The sequence below is a fragment of the Acanthochromis polyacanthus genome, chromosome 20 (genome assembly GCF_021347895.1).
Source record: "Acanthochromis polyacanthus isolate Apoly-LR-REF ecotype Palm Island chromosome 20, KAUST_Apoly_ChrSc, whole genome shotgun sequence".
NCBI classification, from domain to species: domain Eukaryota; kingdom Metazoa; phylum Chordata; class Actinopteri; family Pomacentridae; genus Acanthochromis; species Acanthochromis polyacanthus.
In genome coordinates this window covers 3,277,485-3,298,164 of record NC_067132.1, presented here as the reverse complement: position 1 = coordinate 3,298,164, position 20,680 = coordinate 3,277,485, and the positions used below count along the sequence as shown (strand labels likewise).

Genomic DNA, 20,680 nt, shown 5'->3' with positions numbered 1-20,680 from the left:
ATGTCTCAAATAGTGAAGCCCTTGTCAGCCATCACCATGTCACCTGCTTCTAGCTGTTGAAGTACTCTGCAGTCTGCTGTTATTGCTTTGTCCGATGTGCTTCCACCATATAGGTCACTAGCAAAGGTTATAACTCCATTGGGTGCCACGCCAATTAGAGCTTTAAGCGTGGTACATCCTTTGTAATGACTGTATAGATGACTTTGGGTGTCCAAACTTTCTGTGTTGGAAACAGCCGCTTCAGTACAGTCTAGTACAATCCGACAATTTGGAAATGGCTGGAAGCAATCTGGCAGTGAGGTTTGGTTCTTGAATCTGGAGGGGATTTTGTTTGCCATCATGCCAACATACAAAATGTCATGCAGGGCACTGGAGATGGTGATGAAGATGTTGGTGACTGTGGCACGGCAGCAATTAAATCTTGTAGAAAGGTCTAGGACACCACAATTCAATCGGAGCTTCATCAAAGTCAAGAGCAACTGATCAATTAGGGGCATTTTTTGGACATTCCAATCAAAGTGGTACTGAAGATCAAATTTGGAAAGAAGGGCCTCCAAAAAGAAGACTGTGGCAGCATCTGGCAAACCAGTGTAATAGTTGACTCTGTCGGGATGGGAGGAGATTTGACTAAAGGAAAATGTTTGTTTTTGTTTTTCCAATTCTTGCTTTAGTTTGTCATTTTCTTTTCTGAGCATGTCATTCTCAATTTGGAGCACCAAAACATCAGAAGTACTTGGGGTCTGTTGAGCAGTGTCAACATGACTTGGGCCTGGTTCAGATCTTCCTTCCTCCTCTACAGTGGTAGGGAGCAGTTCCTTTCTGCATTTGGTTGCATGGTCGATTTGGTCAGGGAAAGTCTTTCCCTCATTCCAGGCAAACCGCGTCGGCCCAGCAGCTTTGCCATGTGGAAAGTGCCATCCACAGACCCGTGAGTATTGGTTGGGGGTGAAATCTTTACGCCTGAAAAAATAAAAAAAGAAAGAACATAAAACAAATTTTGCTGCATGCAGACAAACTGCAGTGTTTGTTTTTTGCATCCCTCATCATAGTATTATGATTTTAGATGCAGCACAGATACTACAATCCTTTTGTGTTAGTACAGGAGATACTGCAGTGGATCTGGATCCAAAATCTTAAATATAATACTACATTTTGAGAAACAAAAAAAAATCCTCTGAATGGCTTGGTGATTTCCCCCTCAAGCCCCCTTCTGCAAAAGCAGCAAAATTTTGCAAATTTAAATTAATAAACAATAACTTTAATCTTGTAATTTGTAAATAATGACTTTATTCTCACAAACAATGACTTACATCTTTAAAATGGCCTTATTCTTTTAAGTAATGACTTGTCATAAATAATTAATCTTGTAAATAATGCTTTTCATCTTGGGAATGACAGTCATAAATAACTGTAATCTAGTAAATAACGTACATCTTATAAATTATGATTTAGATCTCCTAAATTATAACTTCATTTACGTAAATGGCTTTAATCTTGTAAAATATGACTTTATTCTCATTGATAATCACTTCAAACTCGTTGATAACTTTAATCTCGTAAATAACTACTTTATCTGGTTAATTATGACTTTATTCTCGTAAATAATGATTTTAATCTCTACATCTGTGTTTTTTTGGCTCACACACTCCATCATAACATAAGCAGGTTACCTTATTTAGGCTAACGTTTCGGGCTAATACTAGCTAGCTAACGTTAGCTGCTAGCGCTAGCCTACATTTAATTGCGTTTTTCATGATTTGAGATCCAACTTACCGTATCAGTTTAAGCCATCTCCTCTTCTCTTTTTTATCCAGAGGAAATCGGTAGTACGAAATTGTTTTATTAACATCATTTCTGTTGCTACAACAAGGAACACAGCACTGCACCATTATACCGCGGTTTGGTTTGGACTCGGAAGTGACGTATTGGGCCCCGATGACGTAGTCACTAGCCATCCCCATAGACTATTAAAAAGACACCCCCCAATATTTTTTTTTATGTTTAATAATACATTGTTTATGCTGTTTAAATCGTTGATCACTCACCCACATTCACCTGTTTGTGTTAAAGTTATTTCTGGTGTAATAACGAGTTTCGCCAGTAGCTGGCAGTAGTGGATAAACAGACTGACCATGCGAGCACACGCGAAGAAGCTCAGTTCAGCCAAGCTGTCTGCCGTTGGTCAAGCAGAGAAACCACTACTGACACAAAACTGTTATTTTCTGTGATTACAGGTGAGTTGAGTGCACAAGCATTATATAGTGAACATCATAAGACGTTTTTGCATGTTCAGGTTAAAGTTTGATGTGTCTAAAGTAGATTTGATCATCTTTATGAGTGTTTAAAGTTGTCCCGAACTGGCGCTAGCTTAACGCTAACTCGTTAGCATTTCCGCTGCGTTATGGATAAACGTTAGGCAACTTTTCTGTTTGTAAATGATTTATTATCTGGTGTAAATGACATCTATATTTGAGAAACATGTCCAGTACTGCAAATAGTTGCAAAAAGACTGAAGTTGTGAATTTATTGGTATTTGCCAAGTTTAGGGTGACCATATTCTGTTTCTCTGAAAAGAGGACACACTTTCAGCTCGCGCGCCATTTTTAGGGGTTTTCCATGGGTCAGGGGTCTTTGTGCTTCAAACTCAGTTAAACAGATATTCTGAATTCCCCAGAAAATAACGCTTTACCTGGATATACAGAAAATAGCCCAAAACACTCACAAACAGTTGCTTTATAAATAATGTATTTATTAATTTAAAGCAATTCTCCTAAACAATATAATCAGTCACATACAAATATGGCATGCTCTGGTCTTTAATAGTTATTGACTCAAGTTGTGTAGGAACACGTATTCAGATGTTTAACAAAATAATCATCTCTCTTAAGTCTGACACTTACACCTTAGTTAGGAAAAGTGAGGTAGAGTACCATCCTTCAAAATAACCTCCCAATTATCAATTATGTAAAAATAGAAATAATGCCTCAAAATATTAAACAAAAAGAAAAAGAGAGGTAGCCTATTCTTCAATGTTCAGTTAGCCCATTCTTCAAAATAATGTGTCTAATGGCAAATGAAAAAAATATAGAAATAATGCCTCAAGTCAACAGTCCTTTTTTCCTTCTTTTTCCTTTTCTTATTAGCCACAGAGACATAAGTCCCAGCTTTGCAGACTGTACATTCTGCCTCCCATTTGACACGACCCGGATGAAAACAGGGGTACTTTTATCGCATTTCATCAGTGAAATGACATTTGCGTTTCGGTATTTTCTTTCGGTTCGAGTGTTCTCTCGCAGTGTGCCTACCTGCCTGTCAGCCTGCGAGGAGTGAGTGAGTGTGGAGCGTTCCGGGGTTCGGCTCAAACTCCGCCTCTCAGAGCGTGTTTCCAAAGCAACCATTCAACGTGAATGGTAACCGGCTCATTAATATTTATGTCCGTCGGATTACCAGCCAATCACGAAGCGCGTTCATCAGCCGGCTCATTAATATTTATGTACGGCTCATTAATATTTATGATAAGGGAAGGTGCCGTATCCGTAGGCCACGGGCTACGGGTACGTATCTGTAGACACTACCATGATAAATACACTGGTCTGTGACGCGCTCAAGCTAGGCAAGATCAAAAACCCGGACATTTGAAGGACTTTATAAACCCCGGCCGGACAGCCCGGACAGCCTCTCAAAAGAGGACATGTCCGGGCAAAAGAGGACGTATGGTCACCCTAGCCAAGTTCATTGTTTTCCATGTATTTCTGTTTGAAAGCAAAATGTAACAGAGACTGTGTAAATTACTGTGGAATTACTAAAGGATCGTCAGCTTAGTAATAAGTAAAGAAGAAGCTCAGTTCAGCCAAGCTGTCTGCCGTTGGTCAAGCAGAGAAACCACGACTGACACAAAACTGTTATTATCTGTGATTACAGAATAAAGTCATCCTGTCACACAAAAGTCAGATGCATCTGTTATTACGAGTGTAACACAGGTTCTCAGTAGAGAAAACACAGACACTATTTTTCACTAGGAAAAGGATTGAGGAAGGGATGAAGTTGAGGATGTATGGGCACATGTTAGAAAGGGTTAAATCATTTAAATTTCTGGGTGTTTTGTTTGATGCACAGCTGACATGGGCAGAGCACATCGGGAGAATTGAAGGAAAGTGTAAGCAAGTAATTAACGTAATGAGGTGTTTGACTGGTAGAGAATGGGGAGCAAGCTGCTCAGCATTGAAGCGGTTATACATACACACGTGGACAAAATTGTTGGTACCCCTCAGTTAAAGAAGGAAAAACCCACAATTCTCACTGAAATCACTTGAAACTCACAAAAGTAACAATAAATAAAAATTTATTGAAAATTAAATAATCAAAATCAGCCATCACTTTTGAATTGTTGATTAACATAATTATTTAAAAAAAAAAAACTAATGAAATAGGGCTGGACAAAAATGATGGTACCCATAACTTAATATTTTGTTGCACAACCTTTTGAGGCAATCACTGCAATTAAACGATTTCTGTATTTGTCAATGAGCGTTCTGCAGCTGTCAACAGGTATTTTGGCCCACTCCTCATGAGCAAACAGCTCCAGTTGTCTCAGGTTTGATGGGTGTCTTCTCCAAATGGCATGTTTCAGCTCCTTCCACATATGTTCAATGGGATTCAGATCTGGGCTCATAGAAGGCCACTTTAGAATAGTCCAACGCTTTTCTCTCAGCCATTCTTGGGTGTTTTTGGCTGTGTGTTTTGGATCGTTGTCCTGTTGGAAGACCCATGACCTGCGACTGAGACCAAGCTTTCTGACACTAGGCAGCACATTTCTCTCCAGAATGCCTTGATAGTCTTCAGATTTCATCGTACCTTGCACACTTTCAAGACACCCTGTGCCAGATGCAGCAAAGCAGCCCCAAAACATTACTGAGCCTCCATGTTTCACCGTAGGGACAGTGTTCTTTTCTTCGTATGCTTGGTTTTTGAGTCTATGAACATAGAGTTGATGTGCCTTACCAAAAAGCTCCAGTTTGGTCTCATCTGTCCAAAGGACATTCTCCCAGAAGCTTTGTGGCTTGTCAACATGCATTTTTGCAAATTCCAGTCTGGCTTTTTTATGAGTTTTTTTCAGCAGTGGTGTCCTCCTTGGTCGTCTCCCATGAAGTCCACTTTGGCTCAAACAACGACGAATGGTGCGATCTGACACTGATGTACCTTGGCCTTGGAGTTCACCTTTAATTTCTTTGGAGGTTGCTCTGGGCTCTTTGGATACAATTCCAACGATCCGTCTCTTCAATTTGTCATCAATTTTCCTCTTGCGGCCACGTCCAGGGAGGTTGGCTACTGTCCCGTGGGTCTTGAACTTCTGAATAATATGAGCCACTGTTGTCACAGGAACTTCAAGCTGTTTAGAGATGGTCTTATAGCCCTTACCTTTAAGATGTTTGTCTATCATTTTTTTTCGGATGTCCTGGGACAATTCTCTCCTTCGCTTTCTGTTGTCCATGTTCAGTGTGGTACACACCTTTTCACCAAACAGCAGGGTGACTACTTGTCTCCCTTTAAATAGGCAGACTGACTGATTATGAGTTTGGAAACACCTGTGATGTCAATTAAATGACACACCTGAGTTAATCATGTCACTCTGGTCAAATAGTTTTCAATCTTTTATAGAGGTACCATCATTTTTGTCCAGGCCTGTTTCATTAGTTTGTTTTTTTAAATAATTATGTTAATCAACAATTCAAAAGTAATGGCTGTTTTTGATTATTTAATTTTCAATAAATTTTTATTTATTGTTACTTTTGTGAGTTTCAAGTGATTTCAGTGAGAATTGTGGGTTTTTCCTTCTTTAACTGAGGGGTACCAACAATTTTGTCCACATGTGTAGCACTGATAAGACCAGTTATTGATTATGGCAGTGTGGCATATGGTTCTGCATCCAAGTCCTTATTATGTAAACTGGATGTGATTCAAGCGCAGGCTCTGAGGGTTTGTAGTGGGGCAGTCAAAACATCACCGGTTCCTGCTCTACAGGTGGAAGTGGGAGAGATGCCTCTGGAAATTAGGAGAAGGCAGATAATAGCTAACTACTGGGCTAACTTGCAAGGACACAATCAGTCTCATCTGACAAAGGGAGTTTTGCAGGGGTTCTGGGAGGGTGAAAGGAGCCGGAGGCAAAACTTTGCAAAAGAAGCAAATAACATTGCAAAAGAATTTGGAATACTTAACCTCAAAGTTAGTCCTACGGTAGTCTATCCAGGTGTGGCCCCGTGGATGCTAGTGTGGCCTGAGGTTGATTGGGGTTTATTAGAGGCTAAGAGGAGGGGGAAAGGCATGGTTGATTTGGTTGGTGAGTTTAAGTGTCACATATTAACAAAGTACAGCAATTTTACTTGCATATACACAGATGGGGCAAAGCAACCTGAGACAGGGGTGACAGGATTCGGGGTAACAGTACCGGAAAGAGGAATTGGGATCAACAGAAGAACATCTAATAATCTTTCAGTATACACAGTGGAAATGGTGGCGGTTTTGGTTGCACTACAGTGGGTGGAGAAGACAGGTCTAGGAAAGGCATTAGTGTGTTCAGACTCATCATCAGTGCTAGCAAGCCTCAGGTCTTTTCATTCAAACAGCCGTCAGGACATCCTATATTCAGCCCTTGAGTCACTAACAAGAATTGTTCACCAGGGGGGTCAGGTAAAGTTTCTGTGGCTACCAGCACATGTAGGGATGAGGGGGAATGAGAGGGCTGATGATCTGGCCAAGAGAGCTTTACTGAAAAGGGAAGTAGAAATGCATCTGAGGATCAGCAAGAAAGAAATCAAAAGTATTATCTGGGAAAAAAGCAACTCAGTGTGGCAAGAAAGGTGGGATGGAGAGAAGAAAGGGAGGCACCTGTATCAGGTACAAAAGAGCGTCAGAGGTGGGAGGGTGAGTAGTGGACACAGGAGGGAGGAGAGTGTGATGACCAGGTTAAGGTTGGGGCATAGTGCACTAAATAAAACACTGAAACTGATTAGGAAGCACCAGACTGGTTTATGTGAGGGTTGTCAGGAGGAGGAAGAGTCAGTGGAACATGTAGTTCTGAGGTGTAGAAGATATGAGGTGCAGAGAGGGGAGCTGATGGATAGGATAAAGGAGTTAGGGGTGCAGGAATTTACACTGAAAGAGTTGCTAAGTATGGAAGAGAGGGCACAGGTTAGGGCACTGATGGATTTTTTAAAGGGGACCGGGGTTTATAATAGAATATGATGGTTAGGTAGGGATAATGATAGGAATAAGGGGTGGTAGTTGGCTTGGGTGTGGAGAGTGCAAGTTAGAGGGGTTTTTTTCTTTTTCTTTTTTTTCTTTTTTTGTTTAGGTTTTTGTTTGGTCTTTGTAGTGTGTGTTTGTAGATTTGATAGTTTGAACTAGGTCGGGTAAAGTCTGTAAGTCTACTGTCTGGTCCACACTCCGGAACAGAAGGTGGCGGTAATGCACCAAGAAGCTGGATGCCAACCGCCGTAAAACAAGAAGAAGAAGAAGAACACTGAGTGAGCCTGGCGAGCTGGAACAGTCCAACCGGTCGTTGTGTCAGAAACATGGCCGCCTTCAGTAGACATTTGACAGCGAGAAACTCCTCCATAGCGGGCGGCGTTTTGCTGCTCTTATACCTGCTGAAGCACCGAAACAGGAAGCCCAAGCAAAGCAGGTGAGTGGTGTGTAGTTTAAGAGGTCGAGTTTTGCGGAAAACGCGGCTTTCCGTTGAGTTTGTGACTGCTGTAGGAATGCTAGTTAGCAACTGCTAGCTGGTCAGTCTGACAGGTGACAGCGGCCTGCTGCTGATACGTTGGTCTCACCTTCGTGCTCACAGCTAGCTGTCTGTTCGTGGTGACTCACCGGTTCCACCGACTATAATCTCACTACAACACCGAACAGTGAATGTTTTGTGCGCCAAGAAGTGTCGTTACTGTCCGACCAAGACTGGCCGATTCGTGCAGCTCAGCCTAACTTGGTGATAAGCTCATTGTTGTGTGTCTGTATTGTTAGCTGTCGAAGTTTTTCACACTTTTGACGCTACATTCTCTAGAACAACTCATTTTAATTCAGCCCAATTTGATCTCAAGTGGATCAGAGCAGTAAAATCACAACATAATGACCTCAAAATAACCACAACTCCAAAGTTTCCCCTTTTAGTGCCAAAAAATACATTCTGATCTGAAAAGTTCACATTTAATGAATAACTGAAATTTCTTAAGAAAAATCAGTGCATTTTCAGCAGTAGTATGCCTCAGTTTATCATTTATCATTTCAAATATAAAGATCACAGGTTATTTACAAAAGATAAATACATTTAGTCACAGATATCTGAAACTGATCAATGTATAATTTTACTTTATGATAGAAACAACTTGTCCAAATCTAGAAATTATTTTATATTTTCATTCATTTCCACGTCTGTGTAGTAATCCTGAAAACCTGAACTGACTCACCATACGAAGTATGGGAACTGTCAAAGAAGAAGGTGAAGGTGTTTCAGCTTTTATTAGCTATTTATTCTGTACATTTTTGTCGTTTTTTTATGTTCTACATGTCAAAGCACTTTGTGAATGTTCCTCTTAAAGGTGCTATACAAATAAAGTTATTATTATTTTCTGTGTGGTAATCCTGACCACCTGAACTGACACACCATGCAAAGTCAAGCTGTCCCCATTCCTTGTAAATGTATACAATTTCTACATAAAAAAGACATAAAATTGTGTCAGTGCATTGGACAAATTTAAAATGGCGGTTACTTTTTTTGGGGAAAAAAAAACGTCTCAGTAAGTTTCGTCCTTGATAAAGTTATTTTGCGGGCTAGATTGGACCCTCTGGAGGGCCCGTTTTGGCCTGTAGGCCGTATGTTTGACACCCACAAACTAGAAACTGCAAGCTGTATTTCTATTATTTAGTGTCGTAAATGTCATGCCACATTGCATTTCCAACACGCCTAGGTTAAGTGTACGGTCCTTACAGTCCCAGTGCTACTACTGTATTTATATTAATAATTTGACATAAGGACACATGTGAACACTAGTACTTACATGTGACTGAACACTACAGGAGCTTTCAGTGTTTGGAGAGAAATCTACATGCATGTACTTCTTTTCTCTCTGGCAGTAGTGAATTACTGTTCAGTAATGTCATGGCATCAGATCCTATTAAATTCTACAGGACCTCTCTCATCTAGTATTTAATGGCATTCTTACGTTAGATGTTGACATAACCAAAAGCCTACAGTGTTCACAGGGTCCATATTTCTACCCATGCTGGAGCCTTCCAAACGATGGGACAAACACACTAAGTATCCAAAAAGCACTTGTATGTGATCACTGCAAAGATGGTGGACTACCTCTATGTTATTATTATTTCCATGTTTTAATACTGTTATTGTTGTAAAGCGCAAAGAGTGGATAATACGGAGGTCTGATTTTCCTGTATGCAACAAAATATATATAGTTTATTATCCTGTAACATTCCTCAAGAATTAGTAGAGAATGAAAACTGTTGATCAAATGCACTGGACTCTAATATTCGTTTGTATTTTAACAGGCAAATTCAAATCTTAATATTAATCCGACGACCATGTTAACTTTATTACATACACTACAGTTCAACAGTTGGGGGTTACTTAGAAATATCTGCAGTTTTTTTCCAATGAGGATCACATTAAATGAATGATAAATCCAGTGTAGACATAGTTAATGTGGTAAATGACTATTCTAGCTGTAAACAGCTGATTTTTAATGGAATATCTCCATAGGGGTACAGAGGAACATTTCCAGCAACCATCACTCCTGTGTTCTAATGCTACATTGTGTTAGCTAATGCTGTTGAAAGGCTCATTGATGATCAGAAAACCCTTGTACAGTTATGTTAGCACATGGATAAAGTGTGAGTTTTCATGGAAAACATGACATTGTCTGGGTGACTCCAAACTTTTATACTGTGTGTATAATATGTATAGTATGTATTTCCCACAATAATGCAGTAAATGTTGTTTCTTTATCCCTGAATAATAACAAAAATACAAAAAGAGTGTTATGAAGTTATTGTCCAGTCCGACTTACACAATTTCATAAGTTTTTCTTACGGTCAGAATAATATTTTCTCAGTGTTTCTTCATATATAAATGTCATAAAAATAAATATAGTCTGGGATTTGAACGTTCTCACGTGTCTGATGCTTTTAGTTTAGCATTATAATCAGTGATTTATTGTTGTTTATTGCAGTAAACAAGGAGGCTCACATCTCGTGCTGAACACAGAGGTAAGTCAGACTTACTTCCTTGTTTGACTGCTTATAACCTTTGAAGTTTCCATGAACTTTGCCACACATAGTTAGCTGTTGCTGAATCTCTCTTTCTTATGTCCCTTCTTACAGAAAGATGGCAAAAAAGACAGAGCAGCAGTGGACAAGGTGTTCTTCCTCAGAATCGTCCGGATTCTGCGGATCATGGTGCCACGATTTTTCTGCATGGAGGTAAGGTTTGACGCCTCCTGTCAGCTTCCAGATGTCTAAAACAGTTCTTCAGATTACAACCTGACTGAAGTTTATGTATTTATACCAAAGGTTTGTATGTTGTCACATGTTCACACAGCATCAACACAATAAACTTATCCCAACTGAACATTTTTTCATGTTGTTCTTTGACTTGAATGGCTGAGCTTTATAGTGCAGAATGATGTGTATACAGAGTTTTAAATGGTTTCTGAGGGGATTTTTAAAGCCCAATCATCACTTTGATGAAGAAGTAGCACATCCTTTACTCCTTTATTCCATCATCTGTTATTCTTAATTCCCTTACCTCCTGTTATCTTCCAGACCTCTTGATTCAGTCACTCTTTGCTCTTTGTTTTCTTACCGTCTGTCATTGATTAGTAACTATATCCATGCTAACCACTATTCACTTTGGTGTTTACACACAGCCCTCTCCCTACCATCCCCATAAAATCTACTCTGCAAATGTTCTGGGTTTGTTTACCTTTGCAGATTCATGCATCTGTATGTCGGAATACTAATAAACACCCCACTACAGCAAACTTCAGAGGATTAAAAGTGAAATTTCTTCAACAGCACCATCCATAACTAGGTCTTAAACCATGTGAAAGTGTAGCATGAGCAGCTGCTTTAGCAGACCAACACCATCAGTGCTTGTTCTGTGTAGGTCATCCACAGACTACCTGCCCTCAAAGCATGAGCTGTATGCCTGCATTAAAGCAGGTTAGATGTGAGTCAATATGTGCCTTCTGTAGGCAGCTGCATTTTTTAAATTAAAAGCAGACCTGTTCAGAGTGATGTGCAACAAACGGCTAAAGACTTAAAAACCTCCCGCGTAGGCATGCATTAGCTTGTATTGCTGAAAGTGAAACCGCTAATATTTGCATTGTTTAATTAAAGTTTTAAATTGCAGAGCGTATACGGATGTGTCTTTAAGTGACTCTACAATACAGTAAAATCTGCACAGAACACTGTCACACTGCTCTTTCAACAGCTAAGAACACACTTACTCACTTGTTCAATTCATTACTACTTACTGCTTACACATTTTCCTCCAGCTCATTGTTGTTGTCTTGAATTTGAGTATTGGTATGAGCTGTGTTAACTTTTGTTCTATGTCCTTTGTAAAGCAGAATTAAACAAAGTTTTGTTTCTGTGTGGACAGGTGGCGTTTGTTAAAATAATAATGTTCCATCTGCCATGCCAGTCCAGTTGAAAAGGTTTCATTAAAAACATGCAGATGTTCCATTCACTGTTGGCAAACAAGTATTTTGGCAACTAAGAGTTAGATTTTGAAAAAAGTTGATTGAAACTGTTAATGATGGCTGTACAGAGCCCTTTCACACAGAAACACAGGTTTCATAAGCCAAAGTCCTGGCCACATTGCTCCCGTTATCCGATCAGTTCAGCAGATATGAATGGAGTCAAGGACAGGACAATAAAGGGCTTTATGGTCTGCAGGGTTTGACGAATTGCCTAACTATTCTTTGTGGTTGTGTCTTCACCACAGACCGGTTACCTTATCCTCATCGCCACCATGTTGGTGGCCAGGACCTACTGTGATGTATGGATGATCCAGAACGGCACCATGATTGAAAGGTCAGACTTGGCCTGAGAGGAATGTTGTTTGTTTTATGCCGTCACCATGGGACAGCCGTTAAACCCACTGTTTATGTCCATATATGAATGAACCTTCAGCTGACTGTTGGGAGAGATTGACTGTAATTGCCCCTTACAATTAACAATTTTCATTGCAAGAGCAAATCAAATACCAAATGCCAACAACTGAAAGCCGCACATACTCTATGGTTTGCCTTGGAAGGCAATCAGAAGGTTCTGAGTCAACTTAAACAATTGGTTCAATCAAATAAATAAGTCAGAGAGATACTGCATGAACAAGGCCATTTAGGCCATTAGTCTGAGGCAAAAAACCTCCTCTTCTCTCCGTATCTTATCTTTTGTCTGGACTGTCCTACATGGACCAACATTTTAATGGGTTTAGGAACGTTCATCTGGAAATGGGTAGCTATTAGCAGACAAATAACTGGTCATTCCTACTCATCACTCATAGACTTTAGCTGTCTGTACAGTGTACTGATCCTTTTTATTCATTTTTTAAAGGCTACAGCAGTTTTTGGATATATTTGTGTGGGAACATGATTCTCATTCTGACATTTCTGTATATATTGTTGTCCAAAGGGACTTTCCATGAGCGTTGTAGCTATCACACATAGTTAATACATAATTATATTGGTGCAAATTGTTGGAAGTTGTTTGTCCGTTTCAAAATACAAACAGATTTTGAGCAATCATTGCAAAATTCCATTTGTCTAACACTTACGTAGTTTGCATAAAAACGTGTCCTAAGTGGCCTTCTGCAGAGAAACCAGAACATATTCACATTTAAGGAGCTAAAATCACAGAATTTAGACTGATTTTGTTTTTAAAAAATTACTCAAACCGGTTAAACAGTTAGTTGTCACAGTATCAAGGCTTTAGGATGTTGAAGTGAATGCAACTGAAGTCATTACTTTTGTTCTGAAAGTACATTACTGTTTTATTCTTTGCAGGAATTAATGACTTTCTTTTGATTCTCCACAGTGGTATTATAAGCAGAGACATCTCTTTATTCAAGACACACTTTTATTCCTACATATCAGTCATACCAGGGGTAACTGTCAAAGATGTGCTTCTCCCTGAAATGAACCCCGAGCCACTAACACTGTTGTTTTAACCTCATTTTAACATCAGCTTTTCAAGTGTGTTGTTCATCACTTACTGTCTGGGATCTGCTTTTCCCTTCAAGTCATGGCACTGACCTGTGGTTTATCAAATGGTGAAATTAATGCTGTTTGCATACGTTACCTAGAAAAACATTTTCACCTGGAATTCCATTCAGTTTATGTATTTGAAAGTGTTTCTGATTTACCTGAAAATTATATTTCTGCTTTAGTGCGTGTTCCTGAGTTTGATTAGATCATAAAACATTTCAGTGTAATATAAAACCCACAGGGTTATATTTCTCTCTCTCTCTCTCTCTCTCTCTATACATACATACATACATACATATATATATATATATATATATATATATATATATATATATATATACAGTTTGTCACAAAATATTGTATTGTAATGGGAGAAACTGTTTTTATTATAGAAGCCTTCATAACAATAGAAAAAACATTACGTGGTGATTATTAAATAAAAAAATGTAATTCACAGGCCGAGTATCTTAGTCATCTTAAATGAATATAGTCTTATCACATCTATGAATCATTAGAAGATGCAAACTTGAATAATGGTAACAATAACACTGTTTCATTAGGTACAGGAGGTCCTCGGTTTACGACGTCCTCGACCTATGGCGTTTTGTTGTTATGTCAGAACTGATTACGTGGAACTAGTTAACAAGTGGAGCGGACGAATACATCGTCATGAGGCACTATCAGACGGCTTTGTTTCCATTGTCTGGTTGTACGATAACCTTGGATTGTGCTACATTCACTAACTTTTACCTTAATTATGGCTCCCAGCGTAAGTCAGACTCTTCTGATGCTGGAAGAAAAGGAAAGTCGTCTCCATGTAAGTGAGATTAGAATAAAACACTGGGAACAGAAACACAGATGAACATCGAGTCTAGTTGAAAAACAGGTCAACATGTTGTAGTGACCCTCTGTGATGAATGAGTGAGACTTTATCTGGTTCTCTGCTGGTTTATTGAACCTTCACACAGGCTACTGTGTGCCGTAGCCAACACCAGAATAAGTAGAAAAACCCCATAACTTAGCTCCAGAATAAGTAGAAAAAACCCATAACTTAGCTCCAGAATAACTAGAAAACCCCATAACTTAGCTCCAGAATAACTAGAAAAACCCCATAACTTAGCTCCAGAATAACTAGAAAAACCCCATAACTTAGCTCCAGGATTAGCCTCCGTTCCCAGCTCTCTCTACTGCTGACTCTCAGCCAATCAGAGGTGATCTAACGAAACATGGTGTGTTCACTGACATCAGGTAAATCTGGAACTGGACAATAAACATTGAAACATCAACAACAATATCAGTCCATTACAATATTCTGTTATCTTCTCGTAAAATGATTCATTCATACATGAAAGTCGTTGGTATTCATGACTTTAATGAAGAACTGATGGATATCGTGATGCACGGAACAGCTTGTTTATATTTTCACCAGAGGTCTGACTTATGGTGAAAATCGACTTGCATCGGTCCATAGGAAGGTAACTCTGACATAAATCGAGGACCCCCTGTATACATAAAACACTGTAAATTTAGATCAAATGAAGCTTGAAATGTTCAGACGTTCATAGCAGAGTACTCCTGGAGCACTGTATTCCAAAGATTATAATTACTGAAAACAAACATCCATGGGTAGAAATATTGAATCATTTGTTCAACTACAATGTATTTAGAGATTTTTTTGTCATTCATCAAATATCTCATACAAAGAGGGAAAAAAAAGTTTAAACAGATATCAGACCTGCCAACCTGTACGCATTTTGACATCAAAATATGCTGGTACGCTCCGCCTCATTAAACTACTCAAAAAGCTACAGACATCTGTGAGTGCTGTTAGAAATGTGGATGTGCAATACTCATGCCTGACAACACGATGCAGCAGTGTAGTGGTGCAATTTCAACCAATCATCATAGAGTAGCGGAGAATAACGAGTCTGCCGAACCCTTGTTGGCCCGCTCTCTCCTGTCGTCTGCCTCCCTCCGCCTCTCTCCCCGTTCCCCGTGCCCCCACCCGCAGCAGCTGGTGGTTAAAACAGTAAAAGAGAGTGTGTGTGTGTGTGTGTGTGTGTGTGTGTGTGTGTGTGTGTGTGTGTGTGTGATTAAGTGGTCCTCAAAATATTTCGCCAAGGTTGGCAGGTCTGAGATATCAATAAAATAAACCGTGCTTGCACTAGCCATTCGCCACTTCACCGTAGACGAAGCCTTCCTCAGGATGGCAAAGCCATTTTTAGCATGTTTAGCCACGGTGGCAAAGCTAATTTTGCCTAATAAATGTGAAAAAAGGGTTAACTTACAACTTTTTCATAATTTGCCGAGCGATAATCAAAGAAAATAACAAACCGCATCTCCTTTACTGAAGAGCGCTACCGAGTATAACCGGAACGACCCAAATGCTTCCGATCATTAATAGATGCACACTGTCACATGTCTCGTCTCAGCCAATTAGAAAAAAGGATTCGAACTACAGCTCTCGCTCTCTGCACCTAGCTTACTCCATTTCCACCAACACCCCTCCCCCTTTGCCACACACACACACACACACACACACACACGTGCACATACACTTCCACATGCACTTCCCTCATCCCCAATCCCCTGGTCCTTGTTAACTTGTTGACCCATGCGTTTTTTTCTTCCTGTATTATTGCTATTCAGGCCTTCAGTTGCTATTTGACTGGCAGTTAATTGGTCATTTCATTGTTTTTGAATCTGTCCATTACTTTCTCAATTGAGTGATTAATTATTTGTTCTATAAACTGTTAGCCTAGCCATGCTACACCCATGTTTCTGACAGCACAAGGGTCTAGGGAAGCTCGACAGGGAGGGAGGCGGGCTAAAAGGTTGTCTATCAAATCCCTCTGCAGCAATTGGGTAGGTATACAACCAATCAACGCAACGAATAGGCTGACGTAGTTCCGAGAGCACCGGCGGATTGTGGCTAAGTCCCATTAGCTTCCCAACCAGCGGAGCCGTGGAGCCAACTGGTATATTAAGGATTTGCCATATCCCGTCGGCATAAGTCCAAATACGTCTTTCTTCTCAATGAAACACTTCAGTGCCGTCCTTTGTTTATCTTTCAAGTTGAATTTTAGCTTCAAATCTTTAAGGGCTGTGGCCAAAGCCGAGTCGAAAGATAACTGTTTATTGTGCGCCGGTTGTTTCTGTCAGAATCGTCGCGCCTCTGTCGTCACTTCGTTACGCCCGCCTTCTGACTCTACACTTCATGGTGATTGGTCCGGCCAGTTTTAGGAGAATCCAGCCTCGAGCCTTGTGGAGGGTAACTAGACCCACCCTGGCAGAGAATTAAATTCGTTGCGGTGGGTTGTCTAGCGCGGCTAGGCTAATAAACTGTCAGAAAAGGGTGAAAAATATATTGTATCAGTATTTCCCAAAGCCCAAGATGATGTCCTCAACTGTCTTGTCTTTTGTCCACAACTTCGCGCGCCACAGTACAGATACTGAAAAAGAGTGGCTAAATGTGGCTAAACAAAATTCTAGCACTTTAGCCACAGTGGCTCGAGACAAATTTTCCCTAGTGCAAGCACAGATAAAATATGACTTTAATAGGAGTTTTTAATATTGAGTATGTTTTTGCAATAGAAATGCTCCTAGCTAATATATTCCAGCTGTGTTTTGATGTTTATTTCTGGAATCAAATATAGTTTTTCTGTTAAGTTGCTGTTAATGACACAGAAGTTTCACAATAATGAACCTTGTGTCAGCAACAAAATGAACAATCTACCTCAAATTAAAGCAGGATTTTATCAGATGTCATAAAAGCTCAGATCTGACTGTAATTGCGAGAGTTTTTGAAAGCACAGCAGCGTGGTTCTACAATCTCCCAATGTTTGTGCTCTGTGTATACTAAAATGTCATGGAAATACATAAACTGAATGATATTCCTGAATGAATCTGTGCCAGGACTCCACTGTACCTGTCTGTTTCATATCAGGGAAAGAAGTTGTAGTTTGCTTAGTGAAGCTGCATGGAGAGGACATTTAAGCTGATTAAGCCCCAGTATTTTACTCAATGACCCTCTTGGCGATGTTTACTTATTTTTGTGCATGTTGTGGTTTGCAGTGCAATTATTGGTCGCTCCACAAAAGATTTCAAGATCTTCTTGTTCAGCTTTATCAAATTCATGCCACTTGTAAGTGTCTTTTTTGGTAACTTTTCATTTATTTGACATTCATACATTTTATCTGAGTAGCATAATCTGTACATTGTATCACTTTATCGTCCTGCATTGTTTGACTTCAAAAATGTCCAGAGAAAGCCTGATATGAAAAACACTGGTATTTCTGTGTAACCACTAATTTCCTGGTGATGGTAGATATTTTTTCATGGAATCATTTTGCAGATTGACCTTTTTTGGTTTGTTTTAGCTAATGTAAACTATCTATAATGGTTTGTATTTTTCTATAAGCATCACTGACAAATGGCTGACAATATTCTATGTTTTTTTTTAAGTTGTCAACAAATCCCGCCAAAAAGACAAAAAACTGTATGTTAGTCATTGTATCAGACCCTGTGTGTGCCTCTCTGTCTCAGCCTCATTGGTTCCAGCTGAAGAATTTAAACCATTTATGGTTTCTTTTTTTATTTAACAAGGCTGAGTATTTTTAAACTCACCTGGCTTCTGCAGTCTTTATCAGGTGTAAATTAAATCTGGAGGGCTTTGTTGTTTCAGAGACACATTAATACACATTTGCAAATAATGATTTATAGTGAATTGTATCGTCTGGCTAGAAATGGCATACAAGTGACAAAAGATGGGAATACATTGTGTTAGAGATGTTCGAAACTTTGTTTTTTGCTTTGTTTCTATGTTTTTTCTCTTTTTACAACAAGCTTTGTGCCTGTCTCTGCTGGGATTTTGTTCCACTTGTCTTTGTGAAAATCTGTCACTTTGAGATTGGAAGGCTTGTTTTCAAGCACATTGGTCCTCAATTCCCTTCGTAGATTTCCTGGGCCACTCTAAAATACTTACTGTGTTTTCTGGGAGCTTTTTATTGACCACTTTGGCTGTGTGTTTCTTGTCAGAAGTTCCCAAAGACAAAGTTATTCTGCAAACTGCCAGAGTTTTTCCTCCGCATTCTTAATGCGATCCTCTTTTCTCATGATGCTGTTTGCTTTGACAAGATCTTAATTTCCTTGGTCCATTGACTGAAAAAACCCAAAGTATTGCATTCCCACTGCCATGCTTAGAAATGGTGAGTGTGTTCCTTTCATATCTGTGTCCAAAGAACTTCATTTTCACCTCGTCAGACTACAGAACTGATGACCGGAAAGTTTCTTCTTTGTCCTTGTTTGCTTTTGCTTGCTGAGCTTGTGTGTCTGTCTTGGAAAAGTGGAATCGTCCTGAGTTTGTGTTCATGCAGCCTTGTGCAGAGTGCTGATTCTTGGATTGTTCTTGATCTTGATTCTTAGTTGCACTGCCATTCTTCTCAGTGCAGGGGCCACTTTTGCCTCCTTGTCATACCTTTTGACATTTTTCATATTGCTAAACATCTTGTATTTGTTGATGATGCTTTGCAGTGTGGCCATCGACACATAAAGGCTCTGTGATATGGCTTTATCGCCTTCCCATGTCTTGTCACTCCAGTGATTGACCTTAATATTGAGCTCACTTGCTCTTTGGTTTTGGTCATGACTTGAAATTGACCATTAACTGACCATTAACTGACTATCCACTGCACCAGCTTTTTCTCATTTATAGTGTATTAGAGTGCTCTAGAACATGATAAAACTTACCAGGACCATTTGGAATAGAAACTGCATTTTCTCAAAAGAACTGAGACAGATTCAAGAGGTATAAATACCTTGAAGTATGACCTGAAATGTTTTATTTGGCAAAAAAACGAGAAAACACACAAATATGGAAATAGTTACCAATGTCTTATTGTCACTTGTCATTTCTTGGTCAAATAGAAATTCACTGTAAATCAAAATTTGGCATGAGTATGAATCATTTGTGGCTTTCTTGTGTATCAGGGTTTGGTACACACACAGTACTTGTTCTGTTTAAACAGATAAACGTAGACGATTGCCAGCCTAGTTCCCAAAGTTGTGAGTTTGCATGGCTCTTGGGAAATTCTGCTAATTATTTTTGCTTTTTGCATGTTGCCCTTATTCCCTATCCTATGCATCTAATTGGGAAACCATCAAGCTGAATACTAGAAAGTTTTTTTTTTTTTTTTTAATTAACATCTTTTTCAGCCTTACTGAAATGGAGAGCTGGATACATATATGTTTGTTATGTCTGACTGGCTCTTTTCAGATTGCCTTGGTCAACAACTTCCTGAAGTTTGGCCTAAATGAGTTGAAGCTGAGGTGCCGTGAGAGGCTCACACAGTACCTGTATGACCAGTACTTACAGTAAGTACTGCAAAAGATTTAGACTTTTATGTCTTTTATCAACAGAAGCACCTATCTCTACATTTCTGCTGCTGCTTTTCTGCCTCTTCAGAGGTTTCACTTACTACAAAATGGGAAACCTGGACAACCGGATAGCTAACGCTGACCAGCTTCTGACACAGGATGTAGAGAAGTTCTGCAACAGTGTGGTGGATCTTTACTCCAACCTCAGCAAGGTACAGCTCTACCATACGCAGCGAATGAGTGAACAAGGACTAACAGAATGACTAGCACAGCATCTTCATTCACACTTTATGTGCCCTGCAGGATACTCTAAGACACACTCGTCCTGCATCACATGTAATTCCCTAACAGTGCACACTACAGGCCGTCCGTAGAGGGCCAGTAGAAGTGCATTTTTAAAAAAAAATAAGCCATTTTACAAATCCTCCTTAATCACAAGATGCTTTGTACAAAAAAATATCAGAATCAGGGACAAATTTCACTCAAGCAAGGCAGTCAAAGTGCATACTGTTTGAAGTATTAGAGTATTACTTTTATATCTATTTGTCCTGTTTCTCTCATTCAGCCTCTGTTAGATATCGGACTGTACATCTTCAAGCTGACAAGTGCCATTGGTGCTCAGGTAAGCAAAACAGCTCCAGCATGTTTGCTTTAATCAGTGGAAATGCTTTAATTACAAACGATACCATACCTTAGTTTATTTAAACAAATCACGCTCATGTTCGATGGAGTTTAGCCGAGGATGGTGTCCCTGAATAATAGTGTTGGGGTGTATTGTCAAATTCATCACAAAAGCATGAAAAATCACCTCAACAGACACAAAATTACCACAAAAAGAAACAAATTTAACATAAAACATGTTATGATGCAAAATCACCTCAAAAAACATGAAAAATCATATTAAAAAACAGAATACCCACAAATTGAAGCAAAATCACCAAAAAGGCAGAAAACTACAAAATATCACAAAACAAATGAAAAATCACCACAGAAATACAAAAAAATCACCACAAAAAGACAGTCTC

The 20,680-nt window shown here is 39.4% G+C and overlaps 1 protein-coding gene across 2 annotated transcripts in view; it reads left to right on the top strand.

Annotated features, from left to right (window-relative positions):
* The first annotated feature begins 7,526 nt into the window (after positions 1-7,526).
* The window catches only part of abcd3a (ATP-binding cassette, sub-family D (ALD), member 3a), a 29,038-nt gene continuing 15,884 nt past the window's right edge, over positions 7,527-20,680 (top strand). Inside the window, exons 1-8 of one of the 2 annotated variants that reach the window (XM_022213430.2) lie at positions 7,527-7,681; positions 10,242-10,278; positions 10,393-10,491; positions 12,020-12,108; positions 17,355-17,424; positions 19,555-19,652; positions 19,744-19,867; positions 20,221-20,277. In XM_022213430.2, the coding sequence (XP_022069122.2) occupies positions 7,572-7,681; positions 10,242-10,278; positions 10,393-10,491; positions 12,020-12,108; positions 17,355-17,424; positions 19,555-19,652; positions 19,744-19,867; positions 20,221-20,277 (684 nt within the window). In that variant the 5' untranslated portion in view covers positions 7,527-7,571. Of the gene's footprint in view, positions 7,682-10,241; positions 10,279-10,392; positions 10,492-12,019; positions 12,109-13,110; positions 13,181-17,354; positions 17,425-19,554; positions 19,653-19,743; positions 19,868-20,220; positions 20,278-20,680 lie in introns of both variants that reach the window. The other variant, XM_022213431.2, reaches the window with a different exon arrangement.